The 24,329-nt window shown below is 36.7% G+C and overlaps 3 protein-coding genes across 4 annotated transcripts in view; 1 reads left to right on the forward strand and 2 right to left on the reverse strand.

The window, feature by feature from the left end:
- Window positions 1-24,329, forward strand: part of LOC106656361 (5-hydroxytryptamine receptor 1-like) — a 206,895-nt gene that overhangs the window by 103,297 nt on the left and 79,269 nt on the right. The gene's annotated exons all lie outside the window — the stretch shown is intronic.
- On the reverse strand, window positions 8,348-8,991 carry LOC111693465. The gene is made up of 2 exons (XM_023458100.1): window positions 8,486-8,991; window positions 8,348-8,409 (listed from the first exon to the last, which is right to left on the reverse strand). The coding sequence occupies exon 1, from the start codon at window positions 8,968-8,970 to the stop codon at window positions 8,527-8,529; it is 444 nt and encodes a 147-aa protein (XP_023313868.1). The 5' UTR covers window positions 8,971-8,991; the 3' UTR covers window positions 8,348-8,409; window positions 8,486-8,526.
- LOC111693463 (remodeling and spacing factor 1-like) lies at window positions 12,838-14,371 on the reverse strand. The gene is made up of 5 exons (XM_023458091.1): window positions 13,956-14,371; window positions 13,804-13,900; window positions 13,391-13,732; window positions 12,988-13,319; window positions 12,838-12,919 (listed from the first exon to the last, which is right to left on the reverse strand). The coding sequence occupies exons 1-5, from the start codon at window positions 13,979-13,981 to the stop codon at window positions 12,910-12,912; spliced, it is 807 nt and encodes a 268-aa protein (XP_023313859.1). The 5' UTR covers window positions 13,982-14,371; the 3' UTR covers window positions 12,838-12,909.

Genomic DNA, 24,329 nt, shown 5'->3' on the forward strand with positions numbered 1-24,329 from the left:
CGAGTTTGCATCGAGCTTCTTTATCGAAAAAGCACTGATTCGACGCTCGGGAGATTGATAAAGAGCGAGTGCGGAAAATAGTAATAATCATAATAATATACACCGTCTAAAATAAATCTTAAATTTGATGTAGATTCGACGTTAAATCGGACATTGAAATAACTGATATGAAGCTTGATTGCAAAAAATGCATTAAAGTGAAATCACAGTATTTTTAAAAAGGAAAAGTAACCAAAAAAAAACTCAATACTAAACTAATGTTCAATACTGATTTATTTGGTGCAATCTCACTTCTCATCGAATGATGAATGCAATTGTACAATATCATAACTATTTCTATACTATTTTTGACGGCTCAGTGAAGCTCTCCGGATTCTTGCTGTAAATAATTATACAAAATTTTCCAGGAAGCATTGATTGAAATTTTCAATTGCCGTGTTCAGGATTAAAGCCTCTTTTTGAAAATCGGTCTAGAAAAAATGTTATGCAAACGGAAATTTTCACGTAACGGTCGGTAAAAAAAGAAGCTCTGGCTTCACCTTCAATCATTTAATCAATTTTAAAGCCAGCTTCTACCGCTAGATGGCGAGTACTTTTATCTATAAATCTGCAAGTGGCAAAGTAAGAATAATTGTATAAGTAGCAAAAATTATTATCAAAAAGCTTAAGCTGAATACTGAGTGATTGAGATATATTTACAAAAAAAAAGAAGACATTTTAATATATTTTCTTAATTCTTCTTAGCTCCTTCAGGTCTCCTTGGACTTCTTAAAGTGTTAGTCAAATTTGTAACGAGTCTAATAAATTTACGACTCGGAATCATTTACGTTTTATCTTTCACTTTCTTGTTCACGTAACCTGATAAAATAAATGATTTGTTTTTTGATCATTTAAAATTTTTGTCAAAGTGAGCAAGTGGGAATGGAAATCTAAAGAATGCCTCGAAGATAATTGTAAATTACGCTATTGATAACAAATTCAATATTGAACCATCTTTTTATTGCAGTACTGTAGAAAAACCGATACCTTTCATTAACCGTTGTACGATTTCAAACGAATTAGTTGCTATCGATATTTGTGATATAAAATATAAGATCTCCGAATGATATAAAGGCAGAATAAAAAATCTTATGTACTATAAATTCATTGATTATACGCAGAAATAACCATGATGTAATTTTTCATCGTAGACGCTAGATTCTGAATCCTGTCTTAAAAAAACTATGGATTATTTAAAATAATCTGACACGTCCATTGATTGTTAAAATTTTTCCAACCAATTTAAATTATAAAATATCTTAATTTACGGTTGAAACTGTAACTTTTTCCACTACTAATCTTAATAGTTTAAAAATCCGAGAAAAAAGTCAGGAAAAAGTCTGGCAACATTTTTTCTCTGACAAAAATGTTTGGTCAAGGAAGTGTGGTGTTGTTGCATACGCGAGACTTAAGTCAGATGATATGCCAGACTTCTTATACAACTTTTTGCCAGACTTTTTTTTACACGGGAAAGAATTTAATAATCCATTTAGCTTGATACTACACACACAATTTCGATTCTTCTACGCGAAGGAAAAAACTTCCTTCGCTTTTACATTAATTTTAATGTAAATATTTTCAACAATTCAAACGTGCACGATTGTCGTCCTATCGAAAAGCACTAAACCATTATCAGAGCTCTATATATCTCAGAAGGAGACAGAGAGATAGAGCAAAAAGGAAACATACACATACACACAGAGACAGCTGCGCGAGCTGACGTTTCAATCCCGGTAAGAGATTTAACCACTGCCTTTTGGCCAATTTGTTATTTATGTGCGCTCGCGTGCGGCCAACACGGCTGCGGCAGTATTGTCGAAGAGCTACCCTTTATATATTGATTACCATTGGCCGTCGGGGATTCTCTTGGCTCTTATACGTCGTCGTCGTCGTCGTCGACGTCTTCGTCTTTAATATTTGATCAACGACGAGTTTAAGTCTTAAGACGTTCGTGCGCTCGGTTTCGCCGAGAAGCTTAGGCAGAAAAGGGACGGTCTCGCGCGCGCGCGCACGACATTACCTCCTATATCTGTATATCTTGGGTGAAATGATTTCACGCTGTACTGCGCGAGTTGCTTCGCGCTGCGCGGCAATCGGATTTCGCTCGCTGTGTATATGCATCGTGTGATCTATGCGCGACCCGCACCGATAATCTTTGTAATGGAAATTTTTTTCGTTAAAAGGATACGCCGCGGCGTTGAAAAGCTCTCGCGATCCTCCTTCATCGGAGTACCGCAGCAGCTTTTAATTGAAAGATTTTTTTAGCCCCCTATTATATACAACTCTGCTCAAGGATTTCGGGCGGGAAAAAAAATCGGTGCGCGCAATGTTTGCGCGTTCGCGTAGCAGCTGAGTATCGATACCATTACAGCCGCAAACAACTTGTAAAAAGAAGGAGAAAAATACTATCGAAAAACGAAGCTCGCGACGATATATATACAACACACACACATTCAATTAAAACTTGATCAAGGTTTTTTTTTCTCTCTCTCATTGATTCGCGAAAACTCTTTTATCTGCGAACGCGCTATATATGTATATATATACGTGTAATACGAAAATTCGAAGAAAGGAGGAAGAAAAAAGAAACAAGCTTCGGAGAGTTTATACCGAGAGTTGCAAGTTTTTTTTTTCTTTATTTATTTATTTTTTTGTATACTTGCGAGCTAACGGCAAAAGAAACTGTGCCAGTGTATATAGATTTTGTTGAAGAGCTAATTTGTCGTTTTCTTTAGCGGTTGGAGAGTTTACTTGGTAGTATCGGGAAAATTTTTATACATATACATCGCCCGTCGACAATTCAATTATGCCCTTGATGAAAAAAAAAGGGTCGACAAATTTTGCGGCAGTAACTAAGTTCTCTCTATCTCCCTCTCTCTCTCTCTCATGCAGATTAATCCATATAGTTTTCCTAGGAAGCAGCACGAAGTAGAAAATTTGGCGGGTAGAAAGAGAGTAAGAGAGAGAGAGATGATCTCTTATACGCGTAGTCCTTATACATAAAGCCATCGTTGCGCTGGTGTACGTTGGCATATGGCCTTCGCCGTCGTCGTCCCCAATCAGTGCAAAGTTTCAAACATAAATATTTGTCCAAGCCGAAGCTCTTGCCACTTACAAGCTCTGCCCTTATATATAGCTTTTGGCCTTTACGAACTTATACACGCTTATATACATACACGTGGTCACGAATCTCTCTCTCTCTCTCATATTGTGCGAGTTAAAGCGCGAGTGTCGTATAGCGCGCGCGCACACACACACATTGTATATAGGTATACACGCCCCCGCACGAGCAGCAGCTCCTGCTGGTGCGACTCTCTCAACGAACGAATGAATGAATTCCGCGTATACTGCGCGGCATTATACGCGCAACACAATGATTTGTTCACTTTGGTATAGACTATTGTTCGCTATATTATTATATTATATTATGCTCGGCAGTTTGCGCGCGTAAATTTCGGAACTTTCGGCCGCTACATATATAACATATTTCGCTCGAGAAAAGTTACATTACGTAAATGTATTTCGAGATTATTCGATGCGAGGAGGAGAAGGAGGAGGAAACAAATCGTAAAAGAATATTTATACCGACGATCTCAACGTGTGCGCATGTGTATGTGTGTGTGTACGTGTAAACGGGAGAAGGAGGAGCCGAGGCAAGTTTTTCCGCTTGTCGAGCGCGCGTTTGAAAAATGAGCTTAGCGAGGAGCCAAGTATGGCTTTGATGATGGATGACCGTGACGCGTGATCGACGTTATATAGCTGCGCCGCTCGCGAATACGAAGGAGGAAGGGAGAGAGTTAATATTCGATACATATCGAATCGTTCGGGCTCTCGTTTAAAATAATACAAAATTAAATATTTAAGATTGTGAAATGTTAAAATAGGAAGTATTTAAATGTCTATAATAGGCAAATGAGAAATGTACAAACAAATGCTATCGAATGATTTCAATGAAACATGAAGTGATCAAATGCAAAGTAGGTTTTATTTCAACGTATTAATGATAAAAATAAACAATTGACAATAAGTTTGAGCAGCAGATGTGTCGACCAAAATTTATCGAACGATTCAAAAATTTGTACATTTTTTCTCATACATAATTTTTCTTTTTGATTAAACGTTTTTCATAATTTATGTCGGTACTTGTATTATATTTCGAAACTTCCTTTATTTTATTTCTATCCTAGATTTAATTACCAACAAATATAAGTACGAGTCGAATACGATTTTAGTTGAAAAAAATCTTTCGTCATTCAATTAACAAAGAATACGATACACAGAGGTATAATATAATTGACATATATAATTGATTTTGGGAGGCCGGTCAAAATAATTCCAGATTTTCTGATAAACAGTTACTTGGAAAAAAAATTCAGCTATTAAATAGGATGTTGAAAGTTCGTTTTTTGAAAACAACGGTATATCAAAGAACAAATTCACGCGAAACCGTATTGATATTTTAATTCGTGTTTGAAAGAATAATAAAAGATTTTTACAGTGACGACCAAATCGACGTGCCAGGGCTGAAAGATGCCGCTTCACCATTTGGTATTTCTGCGTTTGAAGCTTCAACTTTACTATTATTTTCATTCCAGCGACAGATTCTGGAATAGCATCCAATTTTACTTCTAAAACATGAAACATGAATATGGTGTAACTTCGAACGCAGAAAAAACCATCCTTCAGAATCGAGCGGGAAATGACATCTTTCTACTCGGAGCGCGACATGGCATTTTTCTTGTCTGCTCAGTGAAGTAGCATCTTTCAGTACTGGCACGTCGAAATAAATAACAGTTTAAAAAGCTTCATTGTTCATGACAATGATTGTCTAAAATTACATAGCGGATATTTTAAATAAATTCCATATTTCTAAGATTTGCTTTCCATATGTACTGCATTAATGTGATTTTCGAGACGCTTCTCGGTACTAAATGACTTGTGACAAGTCTTACATTCAAATTTTCTCCGTTCATGAGTTGATTTTACGTGATATTTGAGTACACTCTGGTATCCAAATGATTCGTGACAAATATCACACTCGAAGGGTTTGATTTTATTATGTACTGTACTTATGTGAATTTTGAGATAACCTTTTTGTCCAAATGACTTGTGACAAGTATCACACTCAAAGGGTTTGCTCTGATTATGTACTGAATTTATGTGAAATGTGAGGGTACCTTTTTCTGCAAATGATTTGTGACAAATCTCACACTCAAAAGGTTTGCTCTGATTATGTACTGAATTTATGTGAGATGTGAGGTTACCTTTTACTGAAAATGATTTTTGACAAACGTCACATTCAAAGGGTTTCCTCTGCAAATGTACTATATTTACATGTCTAGTGAGCTGAAATTTTCGTCCAAATGATTTGTGACAAATCTCACACTCAAAGGGTTTGCTCTGATTATGTACTGAATTTATGTGAAATGTGAGGGTACCTTTTTCTGCAAATGATTTTTGACAAATGTCACACTCAAAGGGTTTCCTCCGCAAATGTACTATATTTACATGTCTAGTGAGCTTATCTTTTTGTCCAAATGATTTGTGACAAATCTCACACTCAAAGGGTTTTCTCCGATTATGTACTGTATTTACATGGTTAGTGAGGTGATCGTTTCGTCCAAATGATTTGTGACAAATCTCACACTCAAAGGGTTTGCTCTGATTATGTACTGAATTTATGTGAGATGTGAGGTTACCTTTTATTCCAAATGATTTGTGACAAATCTCACACTCAAAAGGTTTGCTCCGATTATGTACTGTGCTTGTATGTCTATTTAGATCACTCTTGTATGAAAATGATTTGTGACAAATGTTACACTGGAAGGGTTTGTTTTTATCATGTACTTGATTCACGTGCCTTTTAAGTGCATATAGGGATCCAAACGATTTGTGACAAATTTCACATTCAAGAGATCTACTGCCCTTGTGTGTCGTTTTCATTTGTCGGGCTGAAGTCGCTTCTTCTCTGGTAAATTTACGATTACTATCGTAATTGAATTCTTTTTTAATTAAAATTGTAAGCTTCTTTCCATTCGAGTCATTTGTCGGATCTTCTTCCTTTACAGTAGGTTGGCAGATGGTCGTCAATGAGGGCTTATGTTCCTGTTTTACCAATACGCTCTCGCAATCTATCAGAATATCCTCATCTTCCTTCTGCTGCGACGAAATACAGTCATTGGTGGGATTTGCCTAAAATTAAAATTATGTTATCGTTTTTTTATGGAGCAAATCTGATCATAATTTCAAAAGATAGATCTTACCGATGATTCATCAAAGTTTTCGGTTTTGACCGAGACCCCCGGATCGACACTCTCGTTGGCAACATCTTCCCAATTGTCACGAGGCTCCTCTTTAATGCTAAAGAAACGATCGTTTAAAAATATATCTTTGGCAAGCATGAAAAAGTGTATACCTAACTAAATCCTTTCTGCTTTCCATCGCTTCGTTACTATAATTCATCTTGAAATTATTCAAAATTAGATGCCTCGAGTAGCCAACACCGTATCTTATTTTCACCAACAAACGTGTACGGATATTATTTGTAAACACTTCTTACAGCAGGAAACGATCAATAGCGACTGAGCGTAGACAGTTTTGTACAACGATGAGTTGTATAACGATGAGTTTTTGCCAACTCGGTAAGAAACCAATCGATACTAACTCGCATAGATAGATAACACTAGCCGTTCTATGCTCTTTTTGATACGAATGATACCAATATTCTTGGATCAAAGCAAACTTCTAGCAATCCGAATACGTGAAAAGTTTTTTCGCCTCCTTTTTAAGGTAGTTCCCTCAGACCTGACCGACAAATTTGGGCATATGTCTAGAAAAAATCTGAAAAAATTCATACGCTTTCCTTGGCAAATTCTAAGCCTTTTTTGTTCTTTTAAAATTTTTCGTAGAGTTGATACTTATTGAGATAAAAAATCGCAAAGATTCATTGCTTAAAATTATTGAAATTTGAATCGTTTATAGCTCGTGAACAATAGATTTTAGAGAAAATTTGCAAGAGCACTTTTTTGTTTAAAATGACCCTAAAAACCTTAAAGAGTTGGTTTCAGGTCAAAAAGTTTAAATTTTTATTTTTGTAATGTTTTTACATTAACTTTTCTCAAAAACTGTTTGGTCAAGTTTTTCCAGTTTTTGAGCTATGTTTCAGTACATACTGAACAATCATCTCCTAGTTTTTGAAAAGATTTTATCGATGCGTTTTTTTATAATCACACAAAATAGCGTCTTTTCGACACACTAGCATAGGGATCCCATGTTAAAGTATTGAACTTCGATTAATTATATTTCGGAAATGGTTTGGTTAAAGTTCCTGAAATTTCTCACACATATGAAAAGCATTGTCAATAATATGTGGTTAAAATTTCAAGACCCTTTATCGATAGTCATTTTTTTGAGGGAACTACCTTAAAATTCGAGACTCGAGACTCGATTTGCAGCATAAATGAGCTTAGACTTGCGTACGTGTGTAGTATACGTCATACCAATTTATGGAGAGGAATGATTCTTATTTCCCTCATAAATAAATATCATTACAAGGAGTAGTGAGAGTTATATAATATTGGGTGGGGAAAATTTTGGCGTTAAAATTTTATGAATTTATGAAAAATTAAAAATGTTTACGCAGCGGATGTAATTTGTACTGTTTTTGTGCTGAAAACTTTTTTAGAGCAAATAATGGTATATGAAATGAGAAAATTTTCAAGCTTTCACTCATGGCAAAATTTTCAAGTTTTCAATCATGATAATTTGAGAGTTTTTATTTTGATGTTTGTCAGTATTTGAATTTTAAAATCGATGCCAATTTTTTCAAAAAATTAAATTATTTTCATGGTAAGGAAAATTTGCTAAATTGGAAAATAAGGAAGTTTTATTAGACCATAAAACTCAGTGTTAGATAAAAAGGCTTGTGGCAGAAATTAAGCTAAAGACTTATCACAGTCTGTACTAAAATATGAAGCAAAGCACACTTTTAAAAAGTATGCTTTGCATTTGCCTGTAAATGTTATATTCAGTGCATATTTTGCGGCAATCTTCTAATATAGGCTGACTAATTTATCATTGTGTGATATATCAGCAATAACAATCATTTAGCCAATGTGCTTTGATGTGCATGACTGAATAAAGTTTCTCTTATACAATAGACGCTAAGTAAGATATTTCAGTTTATTTTTTAAATTCAACACGATGCTTTCATTTTGTAACTTAAAGTTTACGATTCATATCATTATTAATTACATTCTTAACTATATGTTAACTGTCTAAAATTTTTATTTTATACATAATGTTAATTGTGCACACTTACAAAAATATTTCAACATTGTTAATAATTCTTCGTGTATTACCTTGCTTTGCCTAGAAAATAAAATAAAGAAAAAGATTCAAAGAAAACTATTATTTACAGAATTTAGACAATAATTGATGAAAATACCTTTGCTAACGGCATCATGCGTTTGGGCCTCGTTGTTTCATTTATGCAATGGTTTTTGCTGCCGAGCATATGTTCTTTATAATGTCTTCACAAGATGAATCCTCTAATGACACGGCAAATGCCTTGGCCCATCGGCGGCAAAATCCATTCAACATAATTTCGAAGATGTATGCCGAGCACGTCTGGCCGAGAGGTTCTGTTAGTGAACGATAACTGGACTTCTGCACGAACTTGAAGTACTCCTTATAAGTGACTAATTTCGTCGCCTGTTCCGCTGGCAGACGAACGAAGTCGTAGAGCGACAGGCTCGGCTTCATCTTCAACTCCTTCGCCTTGATCACGAAGTCTGCGTTGCTGAGCCAATATTCAATACTGAACTTGTTGAACCATTCGTGCTTTGATAAAAGTTTAACGATCGTCAGCACGTCACTTCGGTTCGGTGCGTATGCGTATCCTCGTCTCTCAAGGTGCTCGACGATCATCATAATCAGAGAAGCTACTTCCAGCTTCGTACTGTGCCCTTTGCTCGTGACAGTCGCGAGCCGCTCGTTTAATTGACTCTCCGCGGGGAAAGCGAAGTCGGCCAGATCGGCGCCGTGATCCAACAGCAGCTTGACCGAATCCGGGGCGAGATTCGCCACGGCTATTTGCAGCGATTTCTGCCCCGACCTACTCGTGGAATTGGGATTGGCGCCGCGTCTCAGCAGCACCTCGACCACCTTCTTGTGTTCGTGCTTGAGAGCCAAGTGTAAGGGCGGATCGTCGGAAAGCGGACAGTTGGGATCCTGGCCTGCCTCGAGAAACTTCTCGACGATTTTTTCGTAGGCGAACGCGCAAGTCGCGTGAAAGTGCGTCAGGCCATCGGCGGAATCGTCCTAGTTCGCGTTGAAACTGTCGTATATTTTGAAGAGGAGAGGAGCGACGAGGTTGTAACCGTTTTTAGCCGCGAAATGAATCGCCGTGCTACGACGCAGTATCGGTTTGCCGTCGTTGTCAATTTGAGTCTTGTCCTTGTAACCGGTCTTCATATCCTCTTTTTTCGAGACGATGGACGACCGCCACGGCACCGGACGCTAGTTTCAATTTTAAATCGATCCTACTATTGACCGCTTCGAATGCCTCGCCGAAGTAACTCACGGTGGGAAAAACGAAGCTCGACAGATCGGCGCCGCGATTCAACAGTATCTCGACCGCGTCGGGCAAGAGACTCGCCGGGGCCCATCGAAGGGGTGTCCGACCCAACTTGTCTTTTGCGTCGATCTCTATCGTTAGATTATTTGCATCGATGATCTCGAAAAATGTCTTTATCCATTGAACATTTTCACACTTCTTGCAAATTAAGTGCAAAGGTGTCAATCCCTCCTTATATGCGAAATTCATATTGGCGCCACGATTCAAAAATACATCGACAACATCTGGACTGAGACTCGCTACAGCTAATTGAATAGGTGTACGACCCAACTTGTCCTTCGCGTCGATCTGTATCGTTAGATGATTCGCATCGGTGATTTCGAAAAATGTCTTCATCAATCGAGAATTGAAATTCTCGCTAATTATGTGCGAAGGTGTCAATCCCTCCTTATTGGCCGAATTCGGGTCGGCACCGTGTCTCAGCAGCAACTCCATCAGCTTCTTGACCCGAAAGTCCTGATTCAGAACCAAGTGTAGTGGCGAGTCACCTGTTTCTGGTACGATGCAATTGGGATCCTGTCCGAGCTCGAGGAATTCCTTAACTACATCGTCGAGGCCGTACTTGCAGACCACGTGGAAATGTGTGTATCCAGATTCGTCGGTGTAATTCTAATTAAATCTGTTGTATATTTTGAATAAATCATGGACGATGCAGAATAATTCAAGTCCATCAGCACGATGTAGTGCAGTGGTTCGACGCAGTGACGACGGCTTGCCAACTCGGCTTTAACTCGGGCTCGTCCCTGCAACCGTTGCGGACCACAAAGTTGATTAATTCTTCCTTCCTCTTTTTTACGGCCTCCAAGAGTAAATAATCGATTTCTTCGCCTCGAAAAAAGTCTCGTAAATTCGGAAGGTTGCCTTTCCAATCTTGCAGCAACAGTGTAAGACGGAAGTAAAATGAATATCTGTCCTGTTCGTTCTCTCAATTAAACTCTTCTTGTAAACTCTTCAGTTTTGCCAAATAGACTTGGCTTAACTCTTCCATGTCTTCGGCATCCGTTGACGTTTCAAAGAAACGATGGGTGAACATCGTTATACTGATGCTATATTGATCGTTATCAATGATTAAACCGCCCACACAAATTTACAATCCCTGATGATTTTACCACTTGTGATCCTTACAAGATCATATCGTGTTCTGAACAAAACTAAAATTACTACTTGCGTCTTTCTCTTATACCCGTCACGTTCCCGAAATGAGTAGAGCCAAGCGCCTGAGCAATCATGTAAACACAACACAACACCATGTGTAACGTTTTGAGTTGACTAACGTTTGATATTTATTTTTTTGCGGAATTAATTCCATGCTGAATCTGACGCTTTTTTCATCGGTCAGCGATGCAGGACGGCGCTGCGCACTGGCCAATTTATGCGAATGGCGCGTAATTGTCACTCAACTGGAATAGATTCGAAGCTATTCGAACTTGCTGTTCATTCAAGCTCAAGTTAGGCTAAAGACATTCGCTTTTGATGATTTTCGTAATTTTTCTACGATAAAATAGGTTGCAGTTCAAACTATCAAGGATCAACACTCCGTTATGATATTTCATTCGAAGCAACGTGAAAGTATAAGAAAAACTAAAACATGAAGTGATCAAATGCAAAGTAGGTTTTATTTCAACGTATTAATGATAAAAATAAACAATTGACAATAAGTTTGAGCAGCAGATATGTAGACCAAAATTTATCGAACGATTCAAAAATTTGTACATTTTTTCTGTTACATAATTTTTCTTTTTGATTAAACATTTTTCATAATTATACTTGTATTATATTTCGAAACTTTCTTTATTTTATTTCTATACTAGATTTAATTATCAACGAATATAAGTACGAGTCAAATACGATTTTAGTTCAGAAAAATCTTTAGTCATTTAATTAACAAAGAATACGCTACACAGAGGTATAATATAATTGATATATATAATTGATTTTGGGAGGCTGGTCAAAATAATTCAAGATTTTCTGATAAACAGTTACTTGGAAAAAAAATTCAGCTATTAAATAGGATGTTGAAAGTTCGTTTTTTGAAAACAACGGTATTTCAAAGAACAAATTCACGCGAAACCGTATTGATATTTTAATTCGTGTTTGAAAGAATAATAAAAGATTTTTACAGTGACGACCAAATCGACGTGCCAGGGCTGAAAGATGCCGCTTCGGCATTCGGTATTTCTGCGTTTGAAGCTTCAACTTTAACTATTATTTTTATTCCAGCGACAGATTCTGGAATAGCATCCAATTTTACTTCTAAAACATGAAACATGAATATGGTGTAACTTCGAACGCAGAAAAAACCATCCTTCAGAATCGAGCGGGAAATGGCATCTTTCTACCCGGAGCGCGACATGGCATTTTTCTTGTCTGCTCAGTGAAGTGGCATCTTTCAGCACTGGCACGTCGAAATGAATAACAGTTTAAAAAGCTTCATTGTTCATGACAATGATTGTCTAAAATTACATAGCGGATATTTTAAATAAATTCCATATTTCTAAGATTTGCTTTCCTTATGTACTGTATTAATGTGATTTTCGAGACTCTTCTTGGTACTAAATGACTTGTGACAAGTCTTACATTCAAATTTTCTCCGTTCATGAGTTGATTTTAAGTGATATTTGAGTACACTCTGGTATCCAAATGATTCGTGACAAATATCACACTCAAAAGGTTTCCTACTCATATGTACTGCACTCATATGTGTTTCGAGGCTGATTTTGTATCCAAATGATTTGTGACAAGTATCACACTCAAAGGGTTTGCTCTGATTATGTACTGATTTTATGTGAAATGTGAGGTTACTTTTTACTGAAAATGATTTTTGACAAATGTCACACTCAAAGGGTTTCCTCCGCAAATGTACTGCAGTCGTGTGAAATTTGAGGATTTGTTTTTGTCCAAATGATTTGTGACAAATCTCACACTCAAAAGGTTTGCTCCGATTATGTACTGTATTTACATGTCTAGTAAGGTGATGTTTTAGTCCAAATGATTTGTGACAAATCTCACACTCAAAGGGTTTGCTCTGATTATGTACTGAATTTATGTGAAATGTGAGGTTACCTTTTACTGCAAATGATTTGTGACAAATCTCACACTCAAAGGGTTTGCTCTGATTATGTAAAGTATCTACATGTGTAGTGAGGGAATATTTTCGTCCAAATGATTTGTGACAAATCTCACACTCAAAAGGTTTGCTACGATCGTGTACTGTCCTTGTATGTCTATTTAGATCACCCTTGTCTGAAAATGATTTGTGACAAATGTTACACTGGAAGGGTTTGTTTTTATCATGTACTTGATTCACGTGCCTTTTAAGTTTATATAGGGATCTAAACGATTTGTGACAAATTTCACATTCAAGAGGTCTACTGCCCTTGTGTGTCGTTTTCATTTGTCGGGCTGAAGTCGCTTCTTCTCTGGTAAATTTACGATTACTATCGTAATTGAATTCTTTTTTAATTAAAATTGTAAGCTTCTTTCCATTCGAGTCATTTGCTGGATTTTCTTCCTTTACAGTAGGTTGGCAGATGGTCGTCAATAAGGGCTTATGTTCCTGTTTTACCAATACGCTCTCGCAATCTATCAGAATATCCTCATCTTCCTTCTGCTGCGACGAAATACAGTCATTGGTGGGATTTGCCTAAAATTAAAATTGTGTTATAGTTTTTTTATGGAGCAAATCAGAACATAATTTTAAAAGATAGATCTTACCGATGATTCATTCGTCGATGATTCATCAGAGTTTTCGGTTTTGCAAATTTCTAATTCATGTGATCCATCGTCCTTATTCGTCGTTTCTATTTGTCTTGTTGAACTCGATTCTTCTCCCACCGTAAATTGACTGTTATTATCGCAATCGGATCCTTTTTTATTTAAAATTGTAAGCCTCTTTCCATTCGAGTCATTTGTCGGATCTTCTTCCTTTACAGTAGGTTGGCAGATGGTCGTCAATGAGGGCTTATGTTCCTGTTTTACCAATACGCTCTCGCAATCTATCAGAATATCCTCATCTTCCTTCTGCTGCGACGAAATACAGTCATTGGTGGGATTTGCCTAAAATTAAAATTGTGTTATAGTTTTTTTATGGAGCAAATCTGATCATAATTTCAAAAGATAGATCTTACCGATGATTCATCAGAGTTTTCGGTTTTGACCGAGACCCCCGGATCGACACTCTCGTTGGCAACATCTTCCCAATTGTCACGAGGCTCCTCTTTAATGCTAAAGAAACGATCGTTTAAAAATATATCTTTGGCAAGCATGAAAAAGTGTATACCTAACTAAATCCTTTCTGCTTTCCATCGCTTCGTTACTATAATTTATCTTAAAATTATTCAAAATTAGATGCCTCGAGTAGCCAACCTCGTATCTTATTTTCACCAATAAACGTGAACGGATATTATTTGTAAACACTTCTTACAGCAGGAAACGATTAATAGCGACTGAGCGTAGACAGTTTTGTACAACGATGAGTTCTTACCAACTCGATAAGAAACCAATCGATACTAACTCGCATAGATAGATAACACTAGCCGTTCTATGCTCTTTTTGATACGAATGATACCAATATTCTTGGATCAAAGCAAACTTCTAGCAATCCGAATACGTGAATAGATTTTCCGCTTCTTTTTTAAAATTCAAGACTCGAGACTCGATTTGCAGCATAAATGGGCTTAAACTTGCGCACGTGTGTAGTATACGTCATACCAATTTATGAAAAGGAATGATTCTCATTTCCCTTATAAATAAATATCATTACAAGGAGTAGTGAGAGATATATAATATTGGGTGGGGAAAATTTGAAAGTAAGTGCCGTTACGAAAATCAATTTCTTCCTCTCTTTGATTTCTTATTTCGCGAGCTACGATGCATTATAATTAGTGTAATATTGATACTATTTAATATTGATACTATTTAATACTGTTGAAGTGATGTACGATCGAATCAACGGAATAATGAACCGAGTCAATATTTTTTAAAACAATTATCTAAATCCGACCCATTGTTTTTATCCTATATTTGAGAAGGAGTTATTCATTTCATTAATAACTTTTACATTTTAAAATCTTTTTGCTTTCAAAAAAATGTGTGTGCATTGGGTTTTTACAACATTTAATTCTTTTAATTATTGTTCAAGATTAAAAGTTTCAAAAAATCGAATAACCTAAAATTACATTGACTTTTTATTCATTTTCTCAATTATAAGTGTGACAACTCCATCGTTTGTTTCGTTTTTAGTTGAACCAAAAAAGCATATCCTCGATATTTTAGCAAAAATATCTGTTTTTCAAATTCTTTAGGACCACCTTAAATTAACGCCGAAAAAAACTGATTTAAACTTAGAGTATATCATAATAAAATTCGAAAACAATGTATAGATGAGCGTTTGAAACTTTTATGTTAAGCTTAATTTTATTTGATATACCATTAAATAATAACCATAAAAAGTTATGAATCAATAAGATAATTTTTTTATTAAAGAGTCTGAATGAAAAAGAAAATAAAAAACTTTGCGAACTGTATCAAGTATTATTTCGTGTTAATAGTTATACCGTAATAATTATCGCCACTGTAATAAACATTAAAATCGTAATACTACATTATCGTTTTGAAAAAAAATCCAGAGGTTTTGAGTAAAGAGCATTAATTATTCTTTTCATGATAGTCATTGAATTGCAAAATATAATCGATAAACTTTGAGAATAAGAACAAAAAAATCGATGAAACACTGAACTGAACGACTCATGGTAATACAAATAAATAAAAACTATCACAAAAATAAATATTTCAATTTTTCATTAGCGAGGCTGTAATTTAATGATTTCATAAATCAAAGTCTGTATTAATTTTTTCAATTATTAATTTATTTTGACATGGAAAATCTGCAATCATCACATAAAACAATGTGTAAATATCAAAAGTATGCTATTCTCACAGATTAGTTTTATTGTAACATTCTCATTGTTAAAAACTTAAGACTATAGAAAATCATCTGACAGTCAACAACAACAAAATTTATTTGCTATTAGTGTTTATAATCATGTTTTTTTTGCATTTTGGAGTGCTTAAATGCGCACGTCTTGCATCGAAAGCTTTATGGCATATACCGAGTCTTGGACTGAAACAAAGATGTACACATTAAGTTTATGACATACAGCGAGAAGTGAAGTTTTTAAACAAGCATGATAATTCATAGCTTCACGCTTTTAGTAGACTGAAGTTTTACCATATCAATTAAGAATTAGTAACTGAGAAACGAGCTCGCGCAGGCTGATTTGTCAATTTAACATTGCTTATTAACGGCTAGCCATATATAATTTTTTGTCCTAATAGATCGTCTAGCCTATTTTCTGCATATATGCCAGAGGTATTTATAGCTTACAGGTTTTGCGTTAGTAAAATGTTATCCAAATGTTATGGATTGCTTTAATGATGTATAATAATTTTTTTTTTTTTTTAAATAATAAACTCAAACTGTTGTAATTGTTTTCAATTATTCAGTTAGCACCAATTTTTCAATTTCTCGAACTTGTCAACTAGAAAAAAAGTTAATAAAAAATGTTAAATCAGTAAGAATATTATAAAAAATAAAAGAAGTGTGAAAATATATTACCATAAACAGCATGCGTTTAGTTTTGTTCTTGTAACATCTCTTTGTATGCAGTGCACATCATCAACACATCATCGTTCGAGAGCAGATCTATGATTTTTTCACAGCAGAGAATTGGTAGCTTATGGTGTGTCCGCATCAACAAAAATTCCAGCCCCCATCGCCGGAAAAATCTCCTTGACAATATCATAGATTTATGCTCGTTACAGGACGGTTCTGTTGACTCGTCATCAGCCGCACACACCTTACAGTATCTGTTAACAGTGTTCTTTCCAATGCGTTTGAAAAATTTCATAATTATCAAGGCTTCGCTCAGACCAATTTCAAACCCGTTTTTCTTCAAGCACTCGACGATAGCCAGCGGATCAGAGACAAGTCTCGGCGCATACCCGAAGTAGTTGAGTGGATACATCGCGGCGAAGTAAGTTTGGTTGGGAAAAACGAAGCTTGACAGATCAGCCCCTCGTTCCAACAGGATAACAACCACATTCTTTAAAAGATTCGCCACTGCCCATTGAAGGGGTGTCCGGCCCAAATTGTCCACAGCATTCATTGGCACCGGCTGATTGACTTCTTCGTTGATGTTAAAAAATATCTTCGCCAAGTCGTCGTCGCGGTATCTCTTGCAAATTATGTGCAGCGAAGTCGATCCGTCCTTGTCGACCACATTTGAGTTGGCACCTCTTTTGATCAGCAATTCGACAATGAGCCTCAAGCCATGATGGAGAGCCCAGTGCAGCGGTGTCCGACCACATTTGTCCTGGACGTTGAGTATAATCTGCTGATGTTTTGCATCATTGATGTCAAAGAATATCTTCGCCAAGTTATCGGCGTTTTGTCGCTTGCAAATAACATGCAAAGGAGTCGATCCATTTGCATCGGGAGAATTTGGAGCGGCGCCGTTTTCCAGCAGCCAGCGGACAACGACGTGCTGGCCACTGCTGTGTACCAGAGCATAGTGTAGCGGTGTCCGACCCCGCTTGTCCACGGCGTCGCACTCATATTTATTTATAATGTTGTAGCTACTGAATATCCTTAACGAGCAATCGTTATCATGTTCTTTAATTTTGCAAAAAATGTGCAGAGGAGTTTCTCCTTTGTGATTGGCCAAATGACAGTTGGCGCCGCTTCTCAGTAGCAATTCGAATACCTGCTTGCCGCTGGCCAGAGCCAAGTGCAGCGGCGAATCACCCGTTACTCGCCACACGGAATTGGGATTTTGCCCGAGCTCGAGAAATTTTCTAGTAGCCCTGTAACAGCCGAACTCACAGGCCGCGTGAAAATGCGTGTATCCGGCTTCGTCGGTGTAATTCGCGTCGAATCTGTCGTAGAATCGAAACAGTTTGCGTACGATCGGTCTGTATTCGAGTCTGGCCGCACGATGCACCGGTGTGGTGCGACGCAACGATGGCGCGCCGTCTTCGTCCAGCACGTCCGGCTCGTCCTTGTAGCCGGCGCGAGCCATGAACCTCATCAGTGGATATATCGAAGAAGTATCGTAGACATCTGACATTCTGTCCAGGAGCTCGATGAGAAACCAATCCATCTCTTTGCTACGAAAGATGTCTCGAAAATCTGGTAGTGGGCCCTTCCAATTTTTGATTAGGGATGTAAGTTGACGGAGAAGTTTGCGCCGCTCTTCTTTATTCTTCCAATCGGCCTCTTCTCGCATTGTTTTCAATTTTTTCCACTCATCTTGGGACCTTTTCGTGCCGTTATTGAATGAGAAGTCGTTTCTGCCGGTTCCGAGTTTTTTATAATACGAATCCTCACTGTCACAGCTTTCATAAAAATCATCTTCGGATTCGCTCATCGTTATACGCACACTTGCACTATAATCACTGTCTACAGACGATGCGATTTTGCGTCGTTTACACTGCGGCGTCCTATATAGTTTGTAACTGAACTGGACGAATCGACTTGTGGCGCTGTACTACTGATCGCGCGTTGTACTCAATCACACAAAAGTACACTAGATCAGATTTCTTTTAAAATGAGTCACCGATAGTTACTGCAGTCGATGTGATCCTTCTTTGTTGTTTGCGCTCTACAGCGTCGTAACGACGGGCAACTGCGAACTATACACTTCTCGCACGGGAATCACTGGCATCGGACGACGCGATGCTTCTTTGATTTACTCGTAAAGGCGGCGTCGTAAGCGTAACGCGCATCTGAACTGCGCGACTCGACGTGTGGCTCGGCACTGCCAGCTTCGCAGCGCAGTCCTCCGCGATATGGTACGACCGCAATATTATTACGTTATCGAGATTCGAGACGAATTCGATTGAGTCACGTCTGGGCAATATTAGTCCAATCAATGAAAATCTGTCCCTATGTTAAAAAAAAAAAATTCGCAACCAGAATTTTACGACGGATTCTTATTTTGGGTACCCTAAACAACTAATTTTCATAAAATGCCACTGTTTTTTGTTCCTGCGTTTTTGTTTATAAGCCTTTAAAAATGCAAAAAAGCATATTATATTTTTTAACTCGTAAAGTATAAGTTTTACGATAAAATGTTTCAAACAAAAGTTGTAGGCATTTTCAAGACCTTTATTCTGGTATTTTTTTCATATTTTTTCGTCCATTTGTTTATTCTCTAGGTCGAAAAAACCTCTAAAAGTGGCCGTTTTTACAATTGTTTATAATTATTTATTAAAACGTGCTACGGCAATGAAATCTTGAGAAAATGTAGCCCTCGTTACGCAGAATCCAATGCATTTTTCAAAATCTCGCTAAGTGCATTATTTATCGAGATATTGCATTTGTTTATTAAAAAACACTCCCCTAGTGATTGTTAAATAACTTTGAGTTGGCTCAACGTACGAAGACCAGACACAGCGCAAATTAAAGGTAGAGACCTCCCAGTCAATTTGCAACAATAAAAACAATAATTTTTTCATAAAGACATGAAAAATAAACACCAGATATAAATGTGTACGAAAATTCTTATAAACAAATTGACTTATCTGCCGAACCAGAAGTCGTAAGTCAAATCGAATTTCGGCATCTTGTTCCTTGCATTTTTACGCAAATTTTAAAAAAAAATTGACCTCTTTAACTATATTGGAAACGAAGTTAGGCTTTTTTTTTTAAAAAATCACCACGCCTTTGTTTATAAACATTAAAAGCTGAAATTTGGTATACATTCGAACGAAATGTTGAACTTTTATATGTAAACGAATGCAACTATCAATCACCGTTATTTTTGCAACGATAATATTATTAACTAACAAAACATTCTGACTCTGTCATACACTCGCATGGGTAGCGGAGTGGGGGAAGGCCGAGGCGAGCTGTTCCGGCCGCTCGAAAAACTTGAAATTGACTTTTCAAAATGAAGCGCACTGGAAAAAATAACGTTATCTCGGCTTCTATTGAACCGAATTGCTTCTTTTTTTTTTTAAATTAAAGCTCTCAACAAATAATTAACAATTACATATGTTTAAAACCATTTGACCAAGTCGAAATCCATCTAAATTAATGTTTTATTTTAAGATGGTATATTCTCGTCGGTTTTGGGCGATATAATAATTTGATTAATTGTTATTTTTACTGTGTATGATTTTTATTGACAACTGTTTATTATAAACAAATTAATTGCATTTAACCTTTTTCATTAATGGTTATGTGCAAGTTGTAACGTTTGTTTTTTTTCGAAATAAACTTAATCGAGAAAATTCTTATTAATAATTTATTATGAACAATTTCGAATCGACATTATCATATAATTTATCAGTTTCGAACCATAATAAAAATATTAACATATCAACAGTTATTCCTTCAGTAATAAAAATCAACGAAGAAGAGATTTATTCTCCTAGGAAAAACGAACGACTATTCAACCCCGATGCGACGGAACTAAACGTTTTTTGGGGTAGCATAACCCAGAGCGAGGCCGAATATTATATTAATAAAACTGATTCGAAATTGTTCATAATAAATTATTAATAAGAATTTTCTCGATTAAGTTTATTTCGAAAAAAAACAAACGTTACAACTTGCACATAACCATTAATGAAAAAGGTTAAATGCAATTAATTTGTTTATAATAAACAGTTGTCAATAAAAATCATACACAGTAAAAATAACAATTAATCAAATTATTATATCGCCCAAAACCGACGAGAATATACCATCTTAAAATAAAACATTAATTTAGATGGATTTCGACTTGGTCAAATGGTTTTAAACATATGTAATTGTTAATTATTTGTTGAGAGCTTTAATTTAAAAAAAAAAAGAAGCAATTCGGTTCAATAGAAGCCGAGATAACGTTATTTTTTCCAGTGCGCTTCATTTTGAAAAGTCAATTTCAAGTTTTTCGAGCGGCCGGAACAGCTCGCCTCGGCCTTCCCCCACTCCGCTACCCATGCGAGTGTATGACAGAGTCAGAATGTTTTGTTAGTTAATAATATTATCGTTGCAAAAATAACGGTGATTGATAGTTGCATTCGTTTACATATAAAAGTTCAACATTTCGTTCGAATGTATACCAAATTTCAGCTTTTAATGTTTATAAACAAAGGCGTGGTGATTTTTTAAAAAAAAAAGCCTAACTTCGTTTCCAATATAGTTAAAGAGGTCAATTTTTTTTTAAAATTTGCGTAAAAATGCAAGGAACAAGATGCCGAAATTCGATTTGACTTACGACTTCTGGTTCGGCAGATAAGTCAATTTGTTTATAAGAATTTTCGTACACATTTATATCTGGTGTTTATTTTTCATGTCTTTATGAAAAAATTATTGTTTTTATTGTTGCAAATTGACTGGGAGGTCTCTACCTTTAATTTGCGCTGTGTCTGGTCTTCGTACGTTGAGCCAACTCAAAGTTATTTAACAATCACTAGGGGAGTGTTTTTTAATAAACAAATGCAATATCTCGATAAATAATGCACTTAGCGAGATTTTGAAAAATGCATTGGATTCTGCGTAACGAGGGCTACATTTTCTCAAGATTTCATTGCCGTAGCACGTTTTAATAAATAATTATAAACAATTGTAAAAACGGCCACTTTTAGAGGTTTTTTCGACCTAGAGAATAAACAAATGGACGAAAAAATATGAAAAAAATACCAGAATAAAGGTCTTGAAAATGCCTACAACTTTTGTTTGAAACATTTTATCGTAAAACTTATACTTTACGAGTTAAAAAATATAATATGCTTTTTTGCATTTTTAAAGGCTTATAAACAAAAACGCAGGAACAAAAAACAGTGGCATTTTATGAAAATTAGTTGTTTAGGGTACCCAAAATAAGAATCCGTCGTAAAATTCTGGTTGCGAATTTTTTTTTTCAAAACCTTTATTGATTGGACTATATTAATTGCATCGTATTCTATTACACAGAGCGTGGATGTAACGCGACGTTTTGGAACGCGCTGAATTGACTGATGGTTGATATGTAATTTTTCTATCGAATGCATCATGCTAAACATGGCATGTGAATTTAGAGCCATGGCTACTTTTAAGAACGTCACATTTTTTTTAATTTCAATTTTTCTACAGAGTCAAGCTTATATTATGCTAAGGTAATGTTTAGATAAATGACATTTTTTCTTTGATGATCATGTGCTCATCGATAGGAAAATAAAAACTCAATTGTTTTATTTATTCATTTGATCAAGAAAAGTAAAAAAGATAAAGATTCTTTACGTGATTAGGCATTCGTAATATTCTGTATTTTCTGGGTTTTGCATTTGTATAATGTTAATCGAAATCCTATGAATTGTTTTACTGATGTATAATCAATTGTACTAGCGATAAAAATATTTTATTTTTAAATAATAAATTCAAATTCAATACATTGTTGAAATTAAATACATATATGTAGGTAAAATCTTTCTAACATTCTTCAGTCAGACGCAAATTTTTCAATTTCTCGAATTCGTCGACTAGAAAAAATAAAAAAAAATATTGAGTCAGTGGAAAAATTATCAAGAGTAAAACAAATATGAAAATTCCATTACCATGAACATCGTGTGTTTGATTCTGCTGTTTTAACATCACCTCGGATGCGGTGCACATCATCAGCACATCGTCGTTCGAGAGCATATTCATTATTTTTTCACAGCAGAGAATTGGCAGACGATAGTGCGTCATCATCAACAAAAACTCCAGCCCCCATAATCGGAAAAATCTCCTTGACATTACCATGGATTTGTGCTTGTCACAGGACGGTACTCTTGACTCACCATCATTCTTGCATGCCTCACAGTGTCTGTTATCATCATCCTTTCCACAATATAATTCCCATAGTGTGCGAATCGTTCCGATGCGATGGCAGAATTTGATTATTATCAGGGCGTCGTTCAGACCAATTTCAAACCCTTTTTTCTTCAAGCACTCGACAATGACAAGCGGTTCAGAGGCCAAGTCCTGCACAATATGTCCAGTGTCGTTTTCACCGTAACGTCGATACGGCACGGCAAAGTAAGTCTCGTTGGGAAAAACGAATTTCGTCAGATCGGCACCGCGTTCCAACAGAATAACAACTACGGCCGTTAAAAGATTCGCCACGGCCCATTGGAGCGGTGTCCGGCCCAACTTGTCCACAGCGTCGATATGCACCGTTTGATGCTTTTCGTCGTTGACCTCGAAGAATATTTCGGCCAATTCAGCGTATCGGAATCGTCGTAACCAATCGGACATGCAAATAATGTGCAGAGGAGTCGATCCATCCGCATTCGGAAAATTGGGATTTACGCCTTTTCTCAGCAGCGTCGCGGTCCTCCCCTTCTTGCCGTGAAGCAGAGCATAATGTAGCGATGTCTGACCCCACTCGTCCACCCCGTCGAACTGCTCAAACCGATGTTGTTTTTTATCGCTGTATTTTCTGAGAGTCGCTAACGAGCAATTGGTTTTGGAAAAAATGTCCACGGGAGCCAATTCCCTACTGTTAGCCAAATGAGGATTGGCGCCGCTTCGCAGTAGCAACTCGACCACATCTTTGTGCTTGTTAGCCAGAGCCAGGTGTAACGGCGAGTCATCCGTTTTATGCCAGATGCAATTGGGATCTTGACCGAGCTCGAGGAATTTCTCGACAATTTCAAGACAGCCAAATTGACAGGCCGCGTGAAAATGCGTCAATCCAGATTTGTCGGTGTAATTGACGTCGAACCTGTCGTATATTTGAAAAAGATCAGGCACGACGTGACGATTAAATAATACATGATGCACTGCATGATGCACTGGTGTAGTGCGAAATACCGGTGGCTTGCCATCTTTATCCAACTTCGGCTCGTCCTTGTAGCCGGTGCGAGCCACGAACTTGATAAACTGACTTTCTTGGATATTCGAGAGAAACAGATCCATCTGTTCGCTACGAAAAATATCTCGAAAATCTGGAAGCGGGCCCTGCCACTTTCTGATCAAAGAATATAGTTCGTCGAAATTTTCGCATTGATCTCCCACCGTGTAGATAATCGGTTCTCGAATAGTCGTGATAACCTTGCAGTTGATTTTATCTCGCATAGTTTTCAATATTCTTAAACAGTTTTGATTGTTCTCGGCCATTTTTTCACACACTTGCAAAACACAAAAATTATGTCTAATTATCTTTCTCACGAAAGTCACTTTTTGTACAGTCTGATTTTTCTTTGTTGTTCACGCCGTGGCGTCGTAACGTGTACTGTCTATACTGATCCGTGAACGACTCGACTTGCGGCACTGTATACTGCTGATCGCGAGCCGTACTCATGCACTATACTATATTATACTATAGGCCCGCCACGTCCTCAAGGAGAATCGAGTCTCGCACGACACGGTCACGCACCCAAGCAAAAATGTAAACATATCGAATGACACAAAGCGAGATATAATACTGTACATGACTTGCAATGAGTAGAGCATTGTACACGCAGGAGTATTATTTATTGTTTGTAGAATTTATTGTTTGCCGAATATTGCGTCAGCCTCAAGAAAGTTTCCAGTGTCCAACGGCGCAAAAATCTTCTCGCTATTATCTCACTAAGATACGCATTACACATATTTTTATAATTATTCGAGTCTTGTCGAGCTCGCGTTTGAAAAATGAGCTTA

Source organism: Trichogramma pretiosum, unplaced genomic scaffold, assembly GCF_000599845.2.
Source record: "Trichogramma pretiosum strain Unisexual culture from Peru unplaced genomic scaffold, Tpre_2.0 scaffold122, whole genome shotgun sequence".
Taxonomy (NCBI): Eukaryota; Metazoa; Arthropoda; class Insecta; order Hymenoptera; family Trichogrammatidae; genus Trichogramma; species Trichogramma pretiosum.

Coding starts and splice junctions, on each gene's coding strand:
- LOC111693465 (XM_023458100.1), bottom strand. CDS start 8,970: ATGATGATCGTCGAGCACCTTGAGAGACGAGGATACGCATACGCACCG.
- LOC111693463 (XM_023458091.1), bottom strand. CDS start 13,981: ATGGAAAGCAGAAAGGATTTAGTTAG. Junction 13,733..13,803: donor AAAACTCTGATGAATCATCG/GTAAGATCTATC, acceptor TTTTAATTTTAG/GCAAATCCCACCAATGACTG. Junction 13,320..13,390: donor CATCGACGAATGAATCATCG/GTAAGATCTATC, acceptor TTTTAATTTTAG/GCAAATCCCACCAATGACTG.